The sequence below is a fragment of the Giraffa tippelskirchi genome, chromosome 3 (genome assembly GCF_054371585.1).
Source record: "Giraffa tippelskirchi isolate mGirTip1 chromosome 3, T2T-mGirTip1v1.2.pri, whole genome shotgun sequence".
NCBI classification, from domain to species: domain Eukaryota; kingdom Metazoa; phylum Chordata; class Mammalia; order Artiodactyla; family Giraffidae; genus Giraffa; species Giraffa tippelskirchi.
Window position 1 is genome coordinate 103004264 of NC_137277.1, and position 22573 is coordinate 103026836.

Genomic DNA, 22573 nt, shown 5'->3' on the forward strand with positions numbered 1-22573 from the left:
CCTTTGCATTTAATGTATACAAATTAAAATGAAGGTAATGAAGCATATTTGAAAAAAGCCACTGGGAGAAATGTAGAGCAAAGCAAAACTAGAAAGAAACAGATAACACATGTTAAAACATTTTTGGAACCGATAATGCTAATCTGAATAAATACACACATACAAAGAGGCTACATCATTTTCTCTCTACATTCCCTAAGCAGTGCTGCCAAATACGGAAGGATCGGAGCCATTTCTGGGGAACTGCTGAATCAGGAGCGTGAGTCAGAAAGTAAACCCATAGCACTGAAAAAGTAATAAAAATGGTGCTGGGAACTTATACATATACATTCTGTTCCGAAGGTCCCAATCTTCCCTAATTATCAAAGCACCATGAGCTCTTCCCTTCCCAAAGTTACCCCTTCATATTGTACATTTGGAAGAAAGATCTCCTGTCATGGACTCAGATTTTGTCTGTATCTAAATGTTGAGATATGCTACAGAGTTAATACATGTGCCTAAAAAGGGCTCTGAACACTAATGCCATTAAGTTTCCAACTTAAATGACAAGAAATCTAAAGTAAAAACAAAATCAAACAAAATAAAATAAAAGGTCTAAATTATAATAAAAATTATTTAGAGGTGTACAAAAAGGTTGCTTGACAGTAATTTGGAAGACAAAGATGCACTTTTTTCAAAAGCCTTTAAGATCAAATCATCCAGACATCACTCTTTGAACTACGCAGCAGGAATGATTGTAACAAGAGCCACTCTCAGGCTCATGAGTTATTTTTGGCACAAGCCATTCAGAAAATACACACCACCCATAATCCACACAATGAAGTTTAGGCTCCAAGTGTAAGTCATCTTCAGACAACAAAGAAGGAATTGTCCTCCTTTTTCTCCTGCCCCAGGATGATAGCATCTTGGTTTTGTAATGGCACCCTGTTACCATCATTAATGAACAATAAAATGCACAGTTTATAAAATAACTTCATATATTTTTATCTTATTCAACATTCATTTTCAACTGCAACAGTAACAATGGCAGCCATGATTTCCCACTTGACTTGCAGTTCTGAAAAGTGAAAGTGAAGTCGCTCAGTCATGTCTGACTCTTTGCGACCCAGGGATTGAACCCAGGTCTCCCACATTGCAAGCAGACACTTTACCCTCTGAGCCACCAGGGAAGCCCAGATTAGCTTTACATAATTTCTATTGTACCCAATGTTCTATTCCAGATTTTATAGAAATAATACAGTTAGGTAGATGGGACGGAAACATAGTAGCATTTTCTCCTGTGATATTAAAGGAAAATAATTCTAATAAGAAAAAATGAGTTTTGTTCACTTGAGGTTCTTTAACTATAGATAACCAACTTTGTAATCCTCTCTTAAGACAATGAGTTTCCGCTGCCATACACATAGGTGTAAGACCTGTTCCCACAGTATAATTAACACTAACATTTGAAAGTTGTCAGCCCTCTTCTGGTTTTAAAGGAAGGCTCGGGTCCAAAGGTCTGGGTAACCAAGAAGAATCATTTATGAAAACTGGAACAGAAGAATCCTCCCATGTAATTGGTCTTAATAGGAGAGGATTGGGTACATATGCCCAATAAGTATCATTGGCACCTACCATGGTAGTTATCACAGATAACACAGCCAAGAACAAGGCAGCCAAGGTCAAAGGCTGTCCCTGTTCTTTGACCAATTTTTCCCCTTCAATGGTCAATTTCTTCAATTGACCCCAAGTGGGCGGTTTGGCTTTATTGGTCCTTGGAGCCTGTTCGGGGCAGTTGCTGATCATCAGTCTTCTTATCCCCCTCACTGGCGGCTCTCTGGGAGGATCGATGTCAAACTATGCCCTCTTCTTTCCTTTCTTTGACATGCCTTCCTGGTATCCAATGGTGCTGTCCATCATCCAGTACTTTCACTGTCCTCCAATCTCTTGGCTGGAATTCCCCGCGTCTTCTGGCACTGTCAAAAAAGCCTCGAAAGCTACTCGCACCCTCAGGTCCCTGTTTGGGCGCCAAATGTTGGGACCAGCCCAACAATGACCTGACCTGAGGGAGCAGTGCCACAGAATAAAGAAAAATAAGACTCAGAAATAAGGTGGGGATTGGGGGTTGATGCTATTCACAGGCATAATTCCTCCTATGAAACAGTAAATACTGCATGCATTAAATACTTGCATGCAGTGTTCTCATCAAGCCCATATGTAGTCATTTCAGTGATTGGAATACTCTCCAGCAGTGAGTGGCACTAACACTGCTGTTTGGCATTTATATTACATCTTCACACAATGTTCCACAATAGCTATCACATCTTGTTCTTCGTTAAAATGATGAATAAGCATGCATTTTAATTCATACTCCTGATTTTCACTGTTTTCCACCCACATTCATTTGCATTTGGCTACATTGATCAGCACAGTCTGAGTCGACACAAAGCTTCATCTCTGAAGACTTCAGAAATTTAAAGAGCTATGTTCTCTTTCATTAGTCCTTAGTATTTCAGTTGAGTAATTAATTCACTAAATATTTGTCGCTTTACTAGTTGCTGGAATGAGGAGTTCTCAAACTTTAATGTTCTTAAGAAGAATCATGTGGGTGCCTATTACAAATGCAAATTTCTTGGTTCACAAACACCAGATATTTGAACACTGTAAGACTAAGTGAGGGCCCCAAAGTCAGTATTTTAATAAGCAACCCATGCAGGACTCCAATGCAGTTAGTCCCAGGACTTTACCTTGAAAATCTCTGAAAATTATCTAGTTAAGGTGTAAATGTTGATGTTCCTTGTCACTGGACTAAGCCACATCTTCACCAAAACTGTTTTCCCCAATTACAATCCCCCATGCTTACATTTTAACAATTAGCTACATTATCTATAAGGTTTGCTGACTTCTTTTATCATGCTGGATTCCCAGGTGGCACAGTGGTAAAGAATCTGCCTGCCAATGCAGGAGACGCAAGAGATGCAGGTTTGATCTCTGGGTCCAGAAGATCCCCTGGAGTAGGAAGTGACAACCCACTCTGGTATTCTTGCCTGGAAAAATCTCGTAGACAGAGGAGCCTGATGGGCTACAGTCCATGGGGTCACGAAGAGTCAGACACAACTGAGTATGCACACACTACTACTACTACTTTATCATATCCCCCATAGGCAAATTGTGACAAATATAGTGTCAACCCTCCCCAACTCACCTTAGCCTCAGTAACTTACACATACCACCCTCCTGCACAACAAATGATAAAATTCATTCTAAAACACTGAAAACTGTATTAATTAAATATTCTATACAAGATAGGAAAATAATAGAGAAAATAACATATGAAAATATTCTTTTTATGTATTTTTGAGGATTCAGTATTGACAAAGGCAGAATATGGAAAACAGTGGAGTAACTCCAATAATGAGTTTCAGAAGACCTATTCCACTACCAATGAAGCAAACTTCCACATTATATTGAAGCAGGCCTCTAGGAGGGCTTAACTAACATTCCTGACTTCGAAGTTGGGTGACTAACCATCCCAGTTTGCTCAGAGCTCCTGTAGCACTGAAATCTACATGCCCCAGAAAACCTTTCAGTTTCAGATTAGTGGAGATAGTCATCCTACTTCATGCCTCATTGTTTAGGCACTAATTTTTTAAAGTCCCTGGGAAAATGTCTATAATAGCCTATCAAAAGAAAACAATAAAGCAAGATTTTATTTAGGAATTATTCACAAAAGTTCCCTTATATTTAAAAAAGAATCCATGGTTCTCAAAAACCTGAGCTCTATTTCGACTCAACAAATTATTCAAAAGCTATCTCTAAAAGAGAAAAAAGTCACAATTAAGAAACAATAAATGTCAAACAAATATATAATCATAGAAGTTACTTGGAGGAGGGTACTTTGAGATTTCCAAAATATACACATCCATGGGTCATAGACTTTTACGTGGCAAGGTAAGTCTTCTGAAACACCACTTACCTTAAAAAGCAACTGCAGGGCCGGGGCAATGGGATGATCCAGAAGGATGGGATGGGGAGGGAGGTGGGTGGGGGGTCCAGGAAGGGGAACACATGTAAACCCATGGCTGATTCATGTTAATGTATGGCAAAAACTATTACAATATTGTAAAGTAATTAGCCCCCAACTAAAATAAATAAATTTATAAAAAAAAAAAAAAAAAGCAACTGCAATCTGGGCAGGAACAGGGAAACCAGAGGATAAACAAGACATCCCTGATTTAGGTCCTGACTACAAAAGGGACAAGGAACTTACAGGCTAATGATTCAAAACTTTCAATGAGGAAGGATGAATAAAATTTCCAATAGTCAAGAGGAGCTACATCATTTGCAGTAACACTAGGGGTTTGCTGAAAACTGTCTTTGGAAGGATCATTAAAGTGTAACTATTAAATACCATCAATAAAGCTAAATATTATAGACTCATTCACAAAGGAAAACTGTAGGTACATCTCAATCATTCACAAGTTGAGCTTCTGCTCTGTGATTTTTTTCATTAGAAAATTTCCAACTGTTTTTCACTAGAAAAACAGTAAGGAGAAGTCAGTGGCTTGTTCATGCTGTTTGATTTGTTTTTCTCAATTTATCTTACTGTTTCTCTGTCTCAGCTTCTTCTAAATAGCCAGAGGAACTTCAGTGGGAAAGATCCTGGAGCTGATTTTTCCCATTACTGTTTAATGATAAGTAACAACTTTGGAACCAGAGGACTTTTTCATTACTTTCAACAGTTAATATAGTTGTCTGAGTCAGACAGTTTCACGCAGGAACCAACTATCACTGTTCTGGCCTACTGTAACAGCTAATGACTGGTCTGCCTCCGGTTTCAGCCCCCCTCAGTCCATCCTCCACCTGCAGCCAGAGGGATCCTTCGATCACGCAAATAGGATCGTGGCATTCTCCTGCTTCAAATCCTTGGAGGGCTGTACTGCTTGTAGAATTAGGTTCAAATCATGCCTCAGGGATAGGCTCATCTACAGGCAGTTTCCCTCCAACTGTCCTGTATCTGGACCACATAAAATGATCTGATTCTAACAAAATGAATTCTCATTTGCTGTTACTTGGGCTGGAATGGCCAGCTCTCCTCATCCTCTTTATGACCTTCACCTGCCTGTCTCAACCCATGCTGTGTCCTCTAGGCGGCTTTCTCAGACTGCTTAAGAACAAATCCATCAGGAGCCACTACTCTTGGCCTATACTATAGCATGACATACATCTCTTTGAGCACATATTGCTAACAGTCAATTTCGTTCAACTTCTTTCTCCCTTTGGACTGTGAGCTTCCTCCTTTATCACCTTTGTAATATCTCACACCTACCATAGAGGATCCCCAGGTGGCTCAGTGGTAAAGAATCTGCCTGCCAATGCAGGAGGTACAGGAGACGCAGGTTCTATCTCGGGGTCAGGAAAATCCCCTGGGGGGGAAATGGCAACCCGCTCCAGTATTCTTGCCTGGAGAACTCCAAAGACAGAGGAGCCTGGTGGACTACAGTCCGTGGGGTCACAAAGAGCAGGCACAAACGCACACCTACCATAACATGAATCATCAACAAGGATTTGTTGATTAATTTCCTATAAGAAAATAATGTGTGACTCAGAAAGCAAGCTTGTAAACAGAGAGCAACTCTATTAAAATCAGTTAAAAATAACAATAAAAAGATTAGAAGTGTTTACTGGTACCTACTACTTTCTGCAATCTATGATATACAATATGTGATATAAAAAATATAGCCTCAAAACAAAGTCCTTAATCAATTTTGGCAGTTTACAGTTTATCTCGAGATATTAATAAAGCACATGGGAGATGAATGTGAAAAATATATACATATATATGTATATATAATAAAGAAATTATTTTGATAATAGTATACAGACTACTAGGAATAGTAGTAGTATCAATATAATGTTTTTTTTTCAAAAAAAGTTCTAATTATATAAGCAAAATAATGTTCAATTATGTTTTTCAAAATAATGTTCTAATTATATAAGCAATTTATGCATACAATAAATTGCAAGTAAAATGAGCAACAGTGTCTGAGAATTCATGGAATAAAATTCATAGTCAATAAATACCATAATTTCAACCTTGCTAGTAATCAATTGGAATAAAATGATGTCAAATTGGCAAAAATAAAACTGATTATAATATCCATTATTGGCAAGGGTATGAAGAAATGGGCACCTTCATACCCAGATATAAATTAGTATCAACTTTCTATACAGCAACCCTGAAATAGATATTAAAAACAAATAAATATATATGTTCCTTTACCCAGGAATTTCATCTCTAAGAATTAATATAAAATAGTAAAGTTAGTGGTAAATTAAAACTATGGCCTATAAGGGTATTTATCTCAATAAAAAGGAAGTGGCTAAAAATTCCAGACTAGGAGATAGGTAATAAAAATTCAAAAACACACAAATGGCATAAAATAAAGTCATTAAGATGAAGGGTGTAGAACCCTAATTTGACATGAGAGATGTTAAACACATATCATACAATAAAGAATGTTATAAAACAGCACGTTTAATAACAATATATCTGAATACAGACACTTGAAAGGTTAATGACCTATACATTAACTGTACAGTAGCTGAAAATAAGAGTAAAGTCTTTATTTTGCATATTTGTATTTTTAAATTTTTTTCTATAATGAGAATGCATTTAATAGCCCTTTCATAGTAAAAAATAAAACAGTATTTTAAATGAGTTATTAAAGGAAAGCACATGGACTAAAGAGCCCAGGGAAAACTAAACAAATATGGCAGTTTTCATACCATGTAAGAGAAGACAGAAATGCTGTCCTGGGTAATGAAAATGGTATTATCACAAACATAGGAGCAAAAGGGAGCATCAGTATATGGACATTACAGGAAGCAGAGCAGCCTAATTTTCTCAGGAAGGAACACATGCATTTTGATTGGCAGTCATCAGGGCTTTTTGAGCACAGGTTTATTATGATAGTAGTGTTGAAGCAAATTTACCAAGCAACCATTCAACAGTGCACAGTCTCCATGTAAGCAAATACTAAATCCATTCCTGAGACAACTACTGTGATTCAGAAGTGAACTTAAAGAGGAAGAGTTGAATTAAGAAACATCACTAAGCGAAAGCAGAAGCCAGTTACCAGCTCTCTTGGAGTGCATACAACTGCTTAAGCTCTATCCAGAATCACTATCAAAGAAAAGGCATTTACTTTACTTAAGGTACTGTGTTTGGGCTTAAAAGTCATCTTCTCATTGCAGCCTACCCTGACTTCCCTACAACTCTTATCCCTCTTGCCTTACTTTCTTATTTTTTTTCCATAGCATTTATTTTCTAACATCTAAATGAGGTACTTCTTCATTTTATTGTCTGATTTCCACATGTGATTATAAATACCCACAAGAACAGGAATTGTGTTTTGTTAACTAACATCTCCCCAGGGTCTAGAATACTGTTTAGCCTGTAACAGGTACTCAATAGATATTTGTGAAATGATTTAATTGGATAATTTTAAAAAAGGAAGAAAGGGGAAGAGATCTTGGATAAAACAGCAATGATTAAAAGGGACAAACTTTCCAGATGAGGATGTAATTTGAGGGTAAGATGATTACTTGGTATTTAGACAAGTTGACTTTGAATCAAAAAAGTGACATCTGAGTAGAAGAATGTCCTGGAAATTGATGGCATATATAAGGCCGGTGAGAGATTTCATAGTAGCAGTTTAGTCGCTAAGTTGTGTCCAACTCTTGCGACCCTATGAACTGTAGCTTCCCAGGCTCCTCTGTCATGGGATTCTCCAGGCAAGAATACTGGAGTGGGTCGCCATTTCCTTCTCATAGCTGCAGATAAGAGAAATAACAGACTTGAGAGTACTTTGTGAATTTATTAAAAAAAAATCAAGTAGCTCGATTCAAAGGGAAAGAAGGGAAGGGCAGCGATCCAGGAAAAATTATAGGGAGAGGCAGTCATATAGGTTATAAGGAACAACTGGAAAATAAAAATTAGATGAAACAAAAAAGAAGGAGAGAGAGAATGTGGTGTCTCTGAATTTCAGGAAGAACCTTGAGTATAAAGGAATAAATAACTGGATTATGTTTTTCATGAAGAAAACACTGGGACACGTTTGAGAGAAATGAGAGGCAGTTATTTTAAATATTAGGTATGATAAGTATTGGCACTTGAGTCACAGGTAATAAACATAATGATAAAGGAGATGGTTTTGAAGAAGAATAAAAACTTTACTCACAGACACCAGCAAAGAAAAAGAGAAGATAGCCATAAGAAATGGACAAAGAGGGCAAAAAAATGTATAAAAATTGAAGTGTCACATTCTTTTTGATAGACTAGGTGGAAAGACGGTATGGTAAGGAAGGCATAGGACAGCTGGGACTGCGGGCATAGAAAGAGAGAAAAGGGCTAAAATAGATCCCATGGGGACAGAGCCTGGGAGTGCAGAAAAGACAATTAAGAAGACTGCCAAATAGCAGCAGAGAGCAGATTGAAGTTTGAAAGCATCAAGTTCTAATGAGCCAAATCTGCAATGCTGTTTGCCGCTAGCAGTGCTCTCCCTCCTGGGAGAAGCAGCAAAGAGAGCAAGAGTTGGAGGTAACCTATGTTTAGAAATTTGCTATGTGAGCCAAGAAGCAGAGGTTATTCATGAAGAGGTGGATGGTCTGTTCCTTGAGGGAAGTGAAAGACCAGCTCATTAGAAGCAAGCAAGGCAGCATCCCTGAACCTGATCACTGAGGAGTATTTCCAAGAAGGTGGGGAAAGTAATTACTTGTGAGTCTTGAGCTGGAAGCTGAGACTCTCAAGGAAATGAGAAAGCTTCTAATTTTCCACTCCCCCCTCCTCATCACCACCACCATTCCCACTGTGACTACAGAAAGGAAAGAGGCAAAAACCAAATGACGTCAGAAGATCCTCATCAGAGGACTGCAGCCAAGTGAGCAATGGTGTGCCTGAGCTGGGGGGTAGAGGCTGTGAGTTTAGTACTATTAATACGAAAACTGTCAAAAGTTTAATACATTCCCTAGGCATTGGGGTCACTTGTTTTTAAGTAAACTGCATGCAATCCAGTTTATTTATGAAAAAATGTTTTTTGTTAGTTATATAGAGTTTGAGATTACTGAATTACTACTCTAGCATTTCAATGCAGGCTTTGGTTTTGAATCAAATCCCAGCACTTGCTGTTGCAATGCAATACAATCGTCTGTCATGTAGAAGCGCCCCCCACCTCTCTGACTTCTCACCCCACACTCCACATTGCTCACTCTGTCCTAACCACCACCTCCTTTTTTTGGTTCCTGGAATCAATCAGGTTGGATCCCGACTCAGGATCCTTGTACCAGTTGATTCTCAGCCTCTGCTGTGCTCTCCTCCAGACAGGCCCAGAAGGTCCTTCTTGACAGGCAAGTCTCCATTTTGGTATCACCCTCTCAGAGAGACCTTTCCTGACTGTCAACCTAAGACTGGGAAGCATGCTTTATATTGCCAGAATTTCAAATATTTTCCAAGTACAGAACATGCATTCATATATTTATCTAGTGAATGAATGAGTGACTAAAAAAAAATCTTAGGGGTTTAATGTTAAGTATTATGAAAAGTTACATTGAGTAAACAGTCACAAGTCTGTGAAACAAAAAAAAACACTGGAGCTAAAATGGTATTACTGATGTTCAAAACATCCCCAAAGATCATATTTGCCTTATAATAAGCAAATAACTATTATGAGAAAGTGTTATGAATGAAAGGATAAAGTAGGAAACATCCTGAAAAATGAATCTAAATAAATCTCAGTATAATTTTAAATGATCATATGGACATAAGAATGCTTATGATATTTTTACCAGACTCAGGAAGGTCTGAGAATATAGACAGATTTTACAGAGTTTGAACAGTACATGATTTAATTAGTTAGGGCATATACACAAACAAAATGTCAGATAAATTTTCCATGAAATAACATGTATAAATTACGAGTAATGTTTTGCTGCTTTTCTTGCTATACTGGATCTAGAAAACAGGCTTAGTTAAGAGGTTAAGAGGAGGTAGACTTTATTTTTTTCTCCATGAAAGGCAATCTCTAAATAAGAAATTCAGTTTCCAGTCAAGTTTTCACATTTTCTGTGGAAAGTACTCTCTGCCAGTTCATTATTTTTAAAAAAGAAGGGAGAAATTGTTAAAATGAAATCTACAGTCCTAATGAATAATTTAATGTTACAAAACTCCAAATTACTTTATGTAGAATATCATTTACTAACCATGATCCTCTGAAATCTGATGGAGACACATCAGTTCAGTCAAGAACATATACGAGTATTTTCAAAACAGTCTGCTTCAGTATTTCCTTAAGATGCCCATGTAGAAGTCAAAATTTGAAAGAACTAATGAATAAGGAAGGCTCAGACAAATCCAAGTTGAGAGACATTCTACTAAATACCTGGCTTTTATACTTCAAGTACATCAAGGTCAAGAACACAAAGTAAAGTTGAGGAACTATTCCATCTTGAGACTGAGAAGTAAACAAATAAGGGCATAATCCTTAAATTGATGTTGCACCAGGAAAAAATAGCCATGATGGAAATTACTAGAACTGATAGTAGAACAACTGAAGGTAGCCTATGAGTTAAGTAATAGTACTGTATCACTGTCTAATAGTCTGATTTTTTTCCTTAATCACATTGTGATTTTGTAGAAGAATTTTCTCATTCTTAACAGACACACACTAACTAGAGATAAGTAAGGAAAAATGGATGAATGGATAGATAGGTAGACAGAAAGAACTAGTGAAAGATATCTGAGACTGTCAACTGAAACAGAGACTTCACTGTGGCAATGATTAGAATAATCAATTAATAAACAATAACCAGCTGTGTCAAAAGTATAACCATATGCTGAAAAATAAATCAATAAAAAACATCTGTTGTTTAAGCACTAACAATATATTATTACTTCAATAAATGAGGTGAATAAAACTGAAATTTAAATTAAGATTTCTTGAACTAGAAGCTTTTATATATTGGTTTCATCATTTATCAATATATTTTAAAAAATATACTATAGCATGATTTCAATTTTAAGTTAAAAATCTAGAGAATTTAAACCATAAAATTGTCCACAGAAATCAAACTCCAGATAAAGATTAATGAATTAAGTCTTTACTCATTGTCCTCCAAACCTTAAATTTTAAAGTGAAGCACTAATGTTAACAAAATAATAGTAATACAACAAGTAGCGTCAAGGTGATTATTATATCTTTCTCCTTTTAGAGAGAAGAAAAAGAAGTTTATAGAGATTAAGTATCTTCCCCACATTTCAAATATGTATTATGTAGCAGATGTATAATATTACAATGGCTTGCCTCCCCCTGCTCCTTGGACAAAGCTTTATGTCAAGGTGGGAGATTCTTTCCTTATGTAACATCTACCTTGACATAAGGCTTAAATGCATCTATGTTATTGCAAATATTATTAAAATTATCAGTGCTAAAGTTTATACATAATAACTAGCACTTTAAGATGACTAGAATGATATTGGCAGAAAAAAATGGAATGTGAAAATATTTCTGCTTTCTCACTATTTGTAGCAAGGATAAAACTCAAGATAGACAGACAGATATAACTATGTAGATATTCCATTGTGAGTCTCAAGCATCCAGCAGATTGCAAACCAACTGGCAATGCTTAGGTCCCAAATAATATACTCTGATTTACTGTTATTTTTCTTTTGCCAACCTTGTTCTCCTCAGAGAGTAGCAAATTGTGAGTATTCGCAGCATTACCAACATTGCATCTTAAAGAATAACATACAGCACACAGCTAGCTATAGCAACGCAGAAAAGGAAGAAATTTTCTTTTTAAAAAATTTTTGGTCAAGGTTCAGCTGGGGAAATCTACTGACCTACTTTGAAATTAAAATGCTGCTTTAGCACACGCACACACACACACCCACACATACACATGTACACACAAGGAATTTTCCACTGAGGTTGCACTTAGTAGCATATCAAAGCTCTATCAGTGACACCCGAATCACCATCCCTAAGGCAAGAATATGCCTGCTGAGTTCAGGCTGCTCACTAATTGCCCTGAATTTATTTTAACCTTAAACCTTTTAAAAAATATGATTATAGGAAATCCAACTCCACAATTAAACTAGAACATCATAATCATTTCTAGGAGTCCTCTCAGTTCCCTTTTTTGTCTTGCAGTAAGTATTTCTGAGTTAACATTACACATGCAATCATCACAATAATAAATCTTCATTTTCAAAGCAGTATCAACTGAATGTTACAAAGAAATAACCGACAAATCATCACTTTCATTATTGTGAGCTGAGACATTTAGCCCAATCTATGAGAGGTATTATGCATGTAATACAAAGTTACTATGGAATAAAGAAATTTGATGGCATAGCTATGTTTTTACTCACCAGTTGTTTCCACAATGCCTTCTAGGATGACGACAATCTCGAACTGTTCACTTTGCATGCTTCGCTGAGATAGGTCATAAAAGGGGCTTTTGGCATCGATCACGTGGCAAATCGTGAGGGGGGAAACAAGAAAAAGTTGATCTGCCCCTGTACTAAAACCTACATCCAGTTCAAGTTGATCAAGGGGAAGGAACTCACCCTCAGGTGTCTGCCGAGACTAGACAAGCACACAGAAAAAGAGAAGAAATCACCACTTGTACTGAAATTTGCAAGGCAGCCCAACAGTAATTTACATCATTGCCAACATTCTGCACTATCAATCATCTGCAACAAAATCCAAACAAATCATTATGCAGCTATGTTCTAGCAAATGGGCCGAAATCCTACATAACTCATGTGGAACATACATGCATTATTTATAATATACGACTTACTATAATTACCATTCCCTAACTCGTGAGCTTTGGAGAAACGCCTGGTCCAACAATGGCTGTTAACACAAACTGTGGAACTAACTGTACATGTGCTATGGCTTGACATAAATCACTAAATGATAACACACTGCATGCCAGATGTTTCTTCCTCTCAAAGCATATAAGTAGGCAATTCTTACGGAATTAAAGATAAAAGGTTGATCATAATTTAAAAACAGATTTACTGTATTATTACAAAGCAAGCATAAGAATTTATTTTTCCAGGACCTTTGAAAAGTAATACATAGATATAAACTAGAATAGAATAGTGAAGATGTTATCATATTAAATAATGTTATGTACACAACAGCTCACATAATAAAAATAAAAGCAGATGCTGTTAACTAGTGGTTTTCGAACTACTACAAAATAACTGCATTAAAGTTGTTCATTTCTCTACCTATTTAATGAATTGTAAAAACAGTGAAAATTTACGCTCAACTGAATTTAAGTCAAAATGTAGTTTAAAATATCTGTATTAGACAAACTTGTAGCTTACTAAAATTTTTATAAGCCAGTGGCATTCGATAAAAATCACTGAAAAGGTTAATTCAACAAACTGCTTACATGGTAAAAAAAAAAAGTATACACATGATTATAAACAATTAGCAAGCCATGAAAATAAACTTGTTTTCCTTTTCTATTCATTTTCCATATCTGGTCTTTCCATATTTGTATTCCTATCTTACTTACAAGGACCACAAAAAGCAAATATTTAGGTTTATATGCTGATGCTGGTAAAATAAAAGCTGGGTTAGGCAGTTGCATACAGAAAACTCAGGGTGGAGGGAGGCTTGCTGCTGGTCAAATGAGGTTTGGAAGAATCCAATATATTTTAAGAGACTCTCTGCAAAGCTAATTTAATAAACAAAACTGACTCCATAGCACTGGTCTCTCCAATGAATCAGTAGATTGAAGACAGAGTGTTTACTCTTAGAGTTCCAGGAAAGACAGAGGTTTTGTAAATGACCCTGAAAACACTGAGAACTATGGTATATAGTAAGCTGCCCTCCATAGCAAAATAGAACCAAGACTTTAAAGTTGGTGACAAATTGTTACAGCAGCAATTGCAGATTCTTAAAAAGAAAGCTAGTCAGTTAATGAAACTACTTTGTAATTAGTGATACTCAGGAGTTTTGAGTAGAAAAAACATCCAATGAAAAGACGGAGACTATTTTTCTTCTCTGCCCTAGGAGTAGTTGATTAAATTTTTAAAAAGAAGAAAAAAATGATTACTGACAAGAAAAAAAAAACACAGAAAAACCTGATGGTGCAAAAATAAAAACAGCAGCTCTAACAACCAATGTTGGAGAAAACTAATCATTTCTAAGCCAGCAGTACTCACTTATCTTTTGGTATATATTCTCAAATTGGTAAAATACAGATGAGACCAGTATCTTTCCAAGTATACGGTTGTATAATTATATTGATTATGTAGCAAAATAAAAGCTAAATACAAAGCAAAAATCCTGGGTCATTGTTCTCTCACCTACTAAGAAACAGGTGCTATATAAACACAAGGTGGTATTCTGACATTTATAATTAATATCAGAATTTGGGTCATATTACCAACTATTCTAAGCTCTGCTTTTTCTGCATGAAATAAAAATATTCACAAACATAATTTTAAGCTCGCTTTCCCATTCATTTTAAAATAATTTCCCCCAAAGGACATATATTTTTCTTACTTTTATATAATACAGCAAGACTGAAATTCATCTCCCTCACTCACATATCTGTTATTTATATATGTGCCTCATTCTCAGAGTAAGCTATTAGCTTCATATTCTCTGCTCATTCTACAACCCATGAAAAGAAGTGGCCTAGAAACAGATTGGCTATCAGGAAAATGCCAACATAGAACAAGAAACATCTTATTTTTAGCAAAGCAGTTAATTCATATGTAGGTAATCTAGACTTAAATATGCATGAATCTATTCCATTCAGACTCCATGTTATCTTCTGATTTTAAAAATGTGTTCCATATACTCAAAATTATGCCCATACCCTCCTCCAAATGCTTTATATCCTAAGTCTTGGCAGAAACAAAGTTAACAACTGCATTTATTTTGTGATACTATAGGGAAAGTAATACTTCATTTCACTGAAAAAAGTTTTTCACAATTACATCTTTTTTAAATAAGTGAAATTCTCTGCACATTCATTGAAAATTATTTCCCAGTGGGTAAACCTAAACCTTTCTTTAAATGACTCTGAGGTACTACATATATCCACAATTTTATCTTTAAAGTCTTCTTCCATTTTGTTTGGTTAAGAGATATCTCAACTATCAATATGCTTACCTCACTAATTTCTGTTTGCTTCTCTGACTCTGTGGTAGACTGGGAAGCCTATTAATCACTGTGAATTAAAAGGAAAGCTTTTCTGTTTAAAGGTTGGGAAGGGATTGGAAGGTACTTGTAGAACTGGAATTGTTTGAAGTCAGAGCTCCTGGCAAGAGCAAGGTTATCTTATCAATGCTCAGCCAAATACAATATTCCAGAAACTGATATATGCCTACCAAATATATCTTTAGAAGCAGGCACATTCTATTCTAGGCTTACAAGGAATTCTAATCTAAGATTTTCTAATTCTGGTGCAATTCTAGAGATTTTCTGGAGCAAGGGAGGAAAAAATGCCTATGATAGTTTTAAGTTTCCCAACTTGTATAACTTGAGTTTGAGAACTTTTCCTCAAGGAATTGTAATACATGAAAACACAAAGAAAAAAGAGGAGTTATGTATGTGCCTTTATAAAATCAAACTATGATCTGTACCTTAAGTATGTAATAAATCAGTAGCAATAATATTTCATCTATTTCTAATAATCTTATTTATATAACAATTACTGTATTTCACTCAGAAATGTTGAAAATAGGCAGAAAATATTTAGAGAAAAGCCTATTTAACTTTATTATGTTATCTTAAGAATTATGATAAAAGAATCTTTCATTAGTAAAGCAGTTTGCACCTAGTCTACACTGTATCTTTTAGCTCTATAAACCTCCTAATTCCAAAGGGAACACAGAATCATGATCATTTTTACATAAAAATATGTAAACAGATACAGTCAAAATAAAAAAATTAATTCGAAACACCTGCTAAAGGTTAAGATTAATGTGGTAAATTATTAAAAGTTCTGAGGTTGCCTTTACTTGATGAAATAATCACTTAGAGTCTTGAAACTATTGAATGAATAAGTGGGGGAAAGGTGGAATGAAAAACAGATCGTGGAAAATTAGTTAATTCTTCAAAATTTCAAACATAATTTGAAAACACTAGGACTTAAGAATGACTTCCACATAACTTATTTTCAGTTGTATAGAAAAACTTTTTGAAAAGAAATAAATACCTCTTTGCAATTTTAAAGCTTTTCTGGTTGGTTGCATATAGGAAATTCTGGGAATTTAGAGAAAAATCAAGGAAATCTAAGGCATAAAGTTTGTTTAAATTTATTGTCCAAATAAATTATAAGTAGAATAGTATACATATTTGAAATGATTTTATACAATTTAGATTTCGGCAATAATTTCCAAGTTATTCTTTGTAATAAGTATTATTATCAAAATATACTATTTCTGTTATATACACTTGTTAGAAGTCACACGGATCTATGTCTAGAACTTAAGGTTTGTGACTCATTTTATAGTCACAAGTACTAATTTCAAACAAAGAAGCAGCTAATGTCAAATAACTTTGAACTCCCTTAGAGCCCAGAAAAGCCTGCAAGATAATCAATTACAAATTCTGACTCTAGGTGAACAAAGAATCAAAGGTCACAGATGCTTGGAAGGGATTATCGTGGTCATGTACATTGCAGACAAATACCTTTCTTATTATAGTGAAAGACTGCTGAGTACATATCCAAAGACACACACACACACACACACACACACACACACACACACACACACACACACACACACACACACACACACACACACACACACACACACACACACACACACACACACACACACACACACACACACAGCTCTGGGATACAGTTACAACTGCCCTTGGCATAACCAGATCCACATTTGTTCATTCTCCTCCTGGGAAATTTGTGGTCAGTTGCCCACATTCATTCAACATGGACAAACTTTACCAACACGATCAATCTCTTTGCTCTCTTTCTCCCATCTCTCTAACCCATAACTGTATTATAATTATAACTATGGTAATCTTTCCTAGCTCAGAGGCAAGCAAGGGGAATTCGGGGGACACTAACATCTGACATGTGAGATGCACCTTTATCATATTCTAAGACTTGATCTACCCCTCCACCTCCTTTCACACGTCTCCATTGGAAAAGACAAAGAGGGCCAGTGGTTGAGAAAGGAAAAGGAAGCAAAGTAGGTGAAAATGGAGAGGGTGGCTCTTCTTGCCTACGACCTCTCCACTATTTTATCTGAAATTTCACTTCTCTTTAAATGGGCAGTGTGTGTGTCTATGTGTATGTTGAAAAATGCTGAAGTTAGAAAATTACACGCAATGAGGTCAGGGTACCATGTGGAATCTAAAATTAGGAAATGAGCCAAAAGCAGGTACAAGAATAAAGAACAACAATGTCTTGTGATTCAAAGCTGTTCTGGCAATGGTTTTGGGATTAGACCAAAATTAGAGTCAGGCAGAGGAAAGTACGGACCTAGAATTCCATCTGGATCAACTACAATTGTACATTTTTTACTCCCTTAAGTTTGAAATTCCATCAATACTCAGGTGGAAAAAATATGACAAACATCAAGCCTAAAATACAGATTTTTTAATGCTAAGCCAATTACCCCATAAAAATATGTTCATTTTTATGAAAATAAAGTAACTTATAGAATGGAATGTAATTTATCTTGTAATAAATTTCTGTGAGGCTTTTATTCCATTCAAATGAAAGAACAGCTTTATAATTCCTTGGAGACTTTTTATGGAATTTATAATAATAACTGTGGACAGGATTTGTAACCCTACTTGCACATTCTCCTCATACTCACCAAACACCCTCAAATCCATCAAGTGTTTTTCCCTGCTTCTCTTCATTTGTTCTTACCTACTGCTGTGTATTTGTGGGTCTTGATGTCCTTATTTCTGTTCATGCTGTATTTCCCTAAACACAAGCCACCCACCCCGTACTTTGTAGGAACCATATTAAAAATAAAAAACAAACAAAACAACATATTACTACTATTTAAAAGAAGAAGAATAATTATAGTCTTTAAAAGGAACCCAAGTTCTATACCTATTACAGAATTATTGTACTTGTGTCAGAGAAAGCAAAGCTAGCCTAAATAGGAACTGTACTTCTTTAATAAGACATAATAAACCCACCTAAAAAAAACTCACTGACATTAAAATATAGCCCAAGAGTTCTGTGGTACTCAGTCTTAGACCCCTTGAATCTTTTTACTAGCCACATGTATAATGTTCAGGAGAAGAGTGTTTTTTTAATAGATATTTATTTGTGAATTATTTTATTTAAAAGAGATGACTAATAATCTCAAGATTAAAACTAATGTGCAAATTGGCCAAGATCAACTGGGGAAAAGAGTCAGTCATATAAAATAGGGTCATATAGAGTCAAAATCATAATTGCATTTAAGTGCAAGGTATAGAATGAAGACAAACTAATAAATATATGAAAAACATCAGGAATTATATGGTCCAGGAATCACTGTGGTTAAAAGATTAAGACATATGAAGAGAATGAAGAGCTTATTAGTTTTGCAGATTCAATTTTGTTTTTTATAGCATCTGCACTGGATCACAATCATATGAGGAAACCAGATAACATCCAATTTTGAGTATCCATACAAACGGAGAATAGAAAACATGACTATAAAAATAATGTAAGTGATATATTAAAAGATAACTGGGAACCATTACTTTTCACTAAGTGAGAGTTTAAGGGTTGCACAGCTGACATCTTAGGGAAGAAAGATGATGACTATTTTCCATGAATATAAATATAAAAAAATAAAATTATATTTCCATGAGAAAAAATATTCTTACTGCTTAATTTTAAATTACGTATCTAACAATAGTTGATTTTATGTTTACTTTATGTAAACAAGGTTTGACTGAGTATCTATACATACACACACATATACACATGTATACATGTAAGTATAATGGCTTCTGGACAGTAAGTATGCAGGCTCTGACATGATGCATCAAAAAGTTTAAATCTTTCCTTATTAAGATGGAAGTCTAGGGCAGTCAACCATTAATATTAGATTTGTGGGAAGGAGTGAAATTTCCAAATCCTTTTAACCCAACACTAAATTACAAGGTCCAATGTATCAACCATTAGTCTCAACTCCCTAACTAAGGCATTTTTATTAAAATTTTAAACTGTATGTTATGTTAACTTAACACAACCGTGCCATTCATTAGCTCCTATATTTTAGATTTTTTAAAAAAGGCAACTAAAATAAATTGCAAATTCAAATAAAACATCGATATGGGGATGAAAAGAGGAAAAGAGAAAGATCACTCATCTTAAAAGAGCTTCCTATAGCTGTATTTATAATAATATTATATATTTTAAAGAATAATTTCCAATTATATTCTAAAATTTTTATTTAATCTACTTTCATTTTTTACTAAGTAGAAAAGGACTGATCACTTCAAGCATAAAGTTAGAAGACCTATATTTAAATATCAAAATAAATTTCAGTATTTGCAAGCTCAGAATATAGGAATAGAGTTGAAATAAAATTTGCTTTCATATAAGTTAACAACAGTTAACTTAAGCAGACAAATTATAAAAAACTTCCACCAAGAAAGAGAACTCAAAAAAATGCATGAAAAACCTCATAGTGGCAAGAATTAGAAAGCCACGTGAATGTTCTTACTGTCTTTGCAAGAATAGAAAGCGCTTTACAATCATCAAATAGAATTCTTACATTAATACTTACAATAGGCTTTATTCAGCAAATAAGAAAACAGCAATAGAAAAAAATACAAATGAAATTAAATTAGGTAATAGGAAGAACTCATACAGACTATCATAACTATTGTTAAATATTAAGCTTTTGTTGCCTTAAAATTCTATGTATTTCTTTGTATTAAAGATACATAAATTTTATATTTAAAATGTCAAACAGGGGTTAAGAGAAAAAACTGAAATGTGTAATAATATTTAAAAGAATGTATAAGATGAACATCAAAATATTATTGCTTTAAGCTTTTGGTATAGCTTCTCTTTAAAAATATAGTTGGCTGCTTTGGGTCACTTCATCTCAGTCCCTAAGAGAAAATAAGAGTCATTCACTAAAGGCAAATTTTCCCTCTAATTTTGCTTAATGTTATCATTTTCCCAATAAAACATGGTGCCTTTTTAATGAAGTCTAAGGAAATGACAAGAACACTGAGAATTCATTTTAGTCACCATGGCTACCAGTAGCAAACTACATGGCTACCAAATCAAGCAAACTACAGTAAGTGACTGGATGAAGACTTGCCACTCATCAACCCTCTCCCTTCACAAAAAAATCAGGACAGAATTTCATCATCATTTTGTTTAGATATAAACTGATGCCACATGCCAATCAATTTTACTTTTAACCCTGACGTCTCCCCAGCATATCAAAAGTAAAGAATTTTAATAGTATACATATTGTTTTAGTTAGATGTTTTTAATCACCTTGTGTTAATATAGCACCTTGCTCCAAATTTGCCAACACTAGAAATCTATTTTTTTAATAAAGACACTTCTTACAGTACATGAGCTACATGGTCTCATGCAGAAAAATCACAATCAGCGTCCTGAACCACTAGAGACAGGGGGCTTCATATTCACTATAACTTTGTAAAAAGCAAAAACAATAACCAAAACATGCTATGTATATTAATTCTATTTATTTCTGACTTCTGATCAATCTAAAAACATCTAAATATGTTTCCTTAAAAAGATATTTGTTTTAATAAATGTACTTATACGTTTGAAAAACTAGAGACTAGCAATAACTGACCTTTAAGGTCTAATTTTTAATTTCCAGTAGATCAATCAATATAGTACACTATTCTTCAGTAAGAATCGCAAAGTGACACACAAACATGGCTTCCACAATAGAGACTTTTGCAATATATTTACAAAATGTTCCCAGTACACCTAACCTAAAAGAGAGCTTATGTATCTTGTTCTATACATAGAAACAGGCACATACAACAAACATGTCTACAGCATGTTTAGCCTGATCCAAATAATTCAGTTCAAACAGTGGTCCATAGCAGGATACAATATGTTAAAATGTTTTAAAAATTACATGCAGCTCATTGGAGTTTTATAAAGAATATGACCCACTCAAATTACTTATTTACAATTATCTTAATTAACATATACATTGGAACTAGGTTAAAAATTTTCCAGTAAGCTACACACAATTTGTTTATTTACCGTCTGTAGCATAGCAAATGTGCATATGATGTGGAGTGACAGGACAACCGAGCTACTTTAATTCTAACACTATACTGAGCAAGATAGTCAAGATTGACTAGGGCAAGACCTTATAAATGAATGATAAGAAGGACACAAGGGCCAAACTTTTTAAAAGCACACGGTACTACTATAACTGCCATGTAAACTGAAGCTGTATAAAACCATAGAGACTTGGAACGTAGAACTGAAATCTCAGAGGTAAAATGTCAACCTAAATACTTTAGATTTTCATGTTATTAGTGCTAAATTCTGAATGGGGCTATGGCTTTCTACGCCATCTCAGATAAATTGTTGAGACTGTATTGCGGTCATCTTTTTCAGTTTATGAACATTTGAAAACTAAGGAGAATCCCTCAAAAAGATGAACTATAAATAACACAGAGAGAACTGGGTTGTATCCCTCATTCCCACACTCTAATTAGGTTAGTGAGCAGAGTGGGCTTCTCTCCTTGTTTGTAGTGGTGCCCTCTAACGACTAGATGGACCTTGCTTTAAAAATCACTCCACGCGAGATTTCTTTTAGCATTTACAGGGCTGTTGGTAGGAAGCAATCTTCTTTAATAGATACTAATAAGTTTCAGGTGAAATCTGTAACTGACAAAGGCTTCATAGAAACAAGCAATTAAGAATAAAATTAACAAAAGAGACTGCAGGAAAAGCACTCAGCTTTCACAGAATATTTCTCTAGGATAATATTTAGTAAAAATAAAAATTGACAACCAGGTGTTACTTTTTCCACTTTATAAACTGTTTCTCCCATCTGTGTACTTGTTAAAAAGATGACCACAGAGTTATTGGGTCTGAAGCAATAATCCACTTGCTGATACTATTGGGGGGGGGAAGAACTACAAATAAATAAATAAAGCGTTAGGTGAAAATTGAGGCAAGTTCAGCACCTTTTGTCTTCAGACTAAAAGCATGTTCAGTTTTAATACTTCAAGTTTACTGGAGTGGTGTATTGACAACAAATTCAAAGCTTTCTAAATAGGAAAACAGCCAGGATAGAAAGGAGAACAGGGCATTCCTGTACCTCAGAGGTCCAGGAGCCAACATTACTCCGTAAGTGTTACTAGTCCAGAAAGCGATACAAGTACGCCCGATGAATATAAATAAGAATAAAACAAACAAATGCAAGAGAATGGGTAGGAAAAGAACAGAACTGTCGATTGTACTCTCTTTGCCCCATCCTCCACCCCGGAAAAGCAAGTTTGCCTGCAGCATAAGACAGACTAGAAGCCTGAGGGTAGCTCTCAGGTGG

At 35.0% G+C, this 22573-nt stretch overlaps 1 protein-coding gene across 2 annotated transcripts in view; it reads right to left on the reverse strand.

Annotated features, from left to right (window-relative positions):
• The window catches only part of KCNJ3 (potassium inwardly rectifying channel subfamily J member 3), a 184716-nt gene that overhangs the window by 161325 nt on the left and 818 nt on the right, over positions 1 to 22573 (reverse strand). For both annotated transcript variants that reach the window (XM_081576115.1, XM_081576114.1), the window contains exon 2: positions 12410 to 12626. In XM_081576115.1, coding sequence (XP_081432241.1) covers positions 12410 to 12626 — 217 coding nt within the window. The remainder of the gene's footprint in view (positions 1 to 12409; positions 12627 to 22573) is intronic.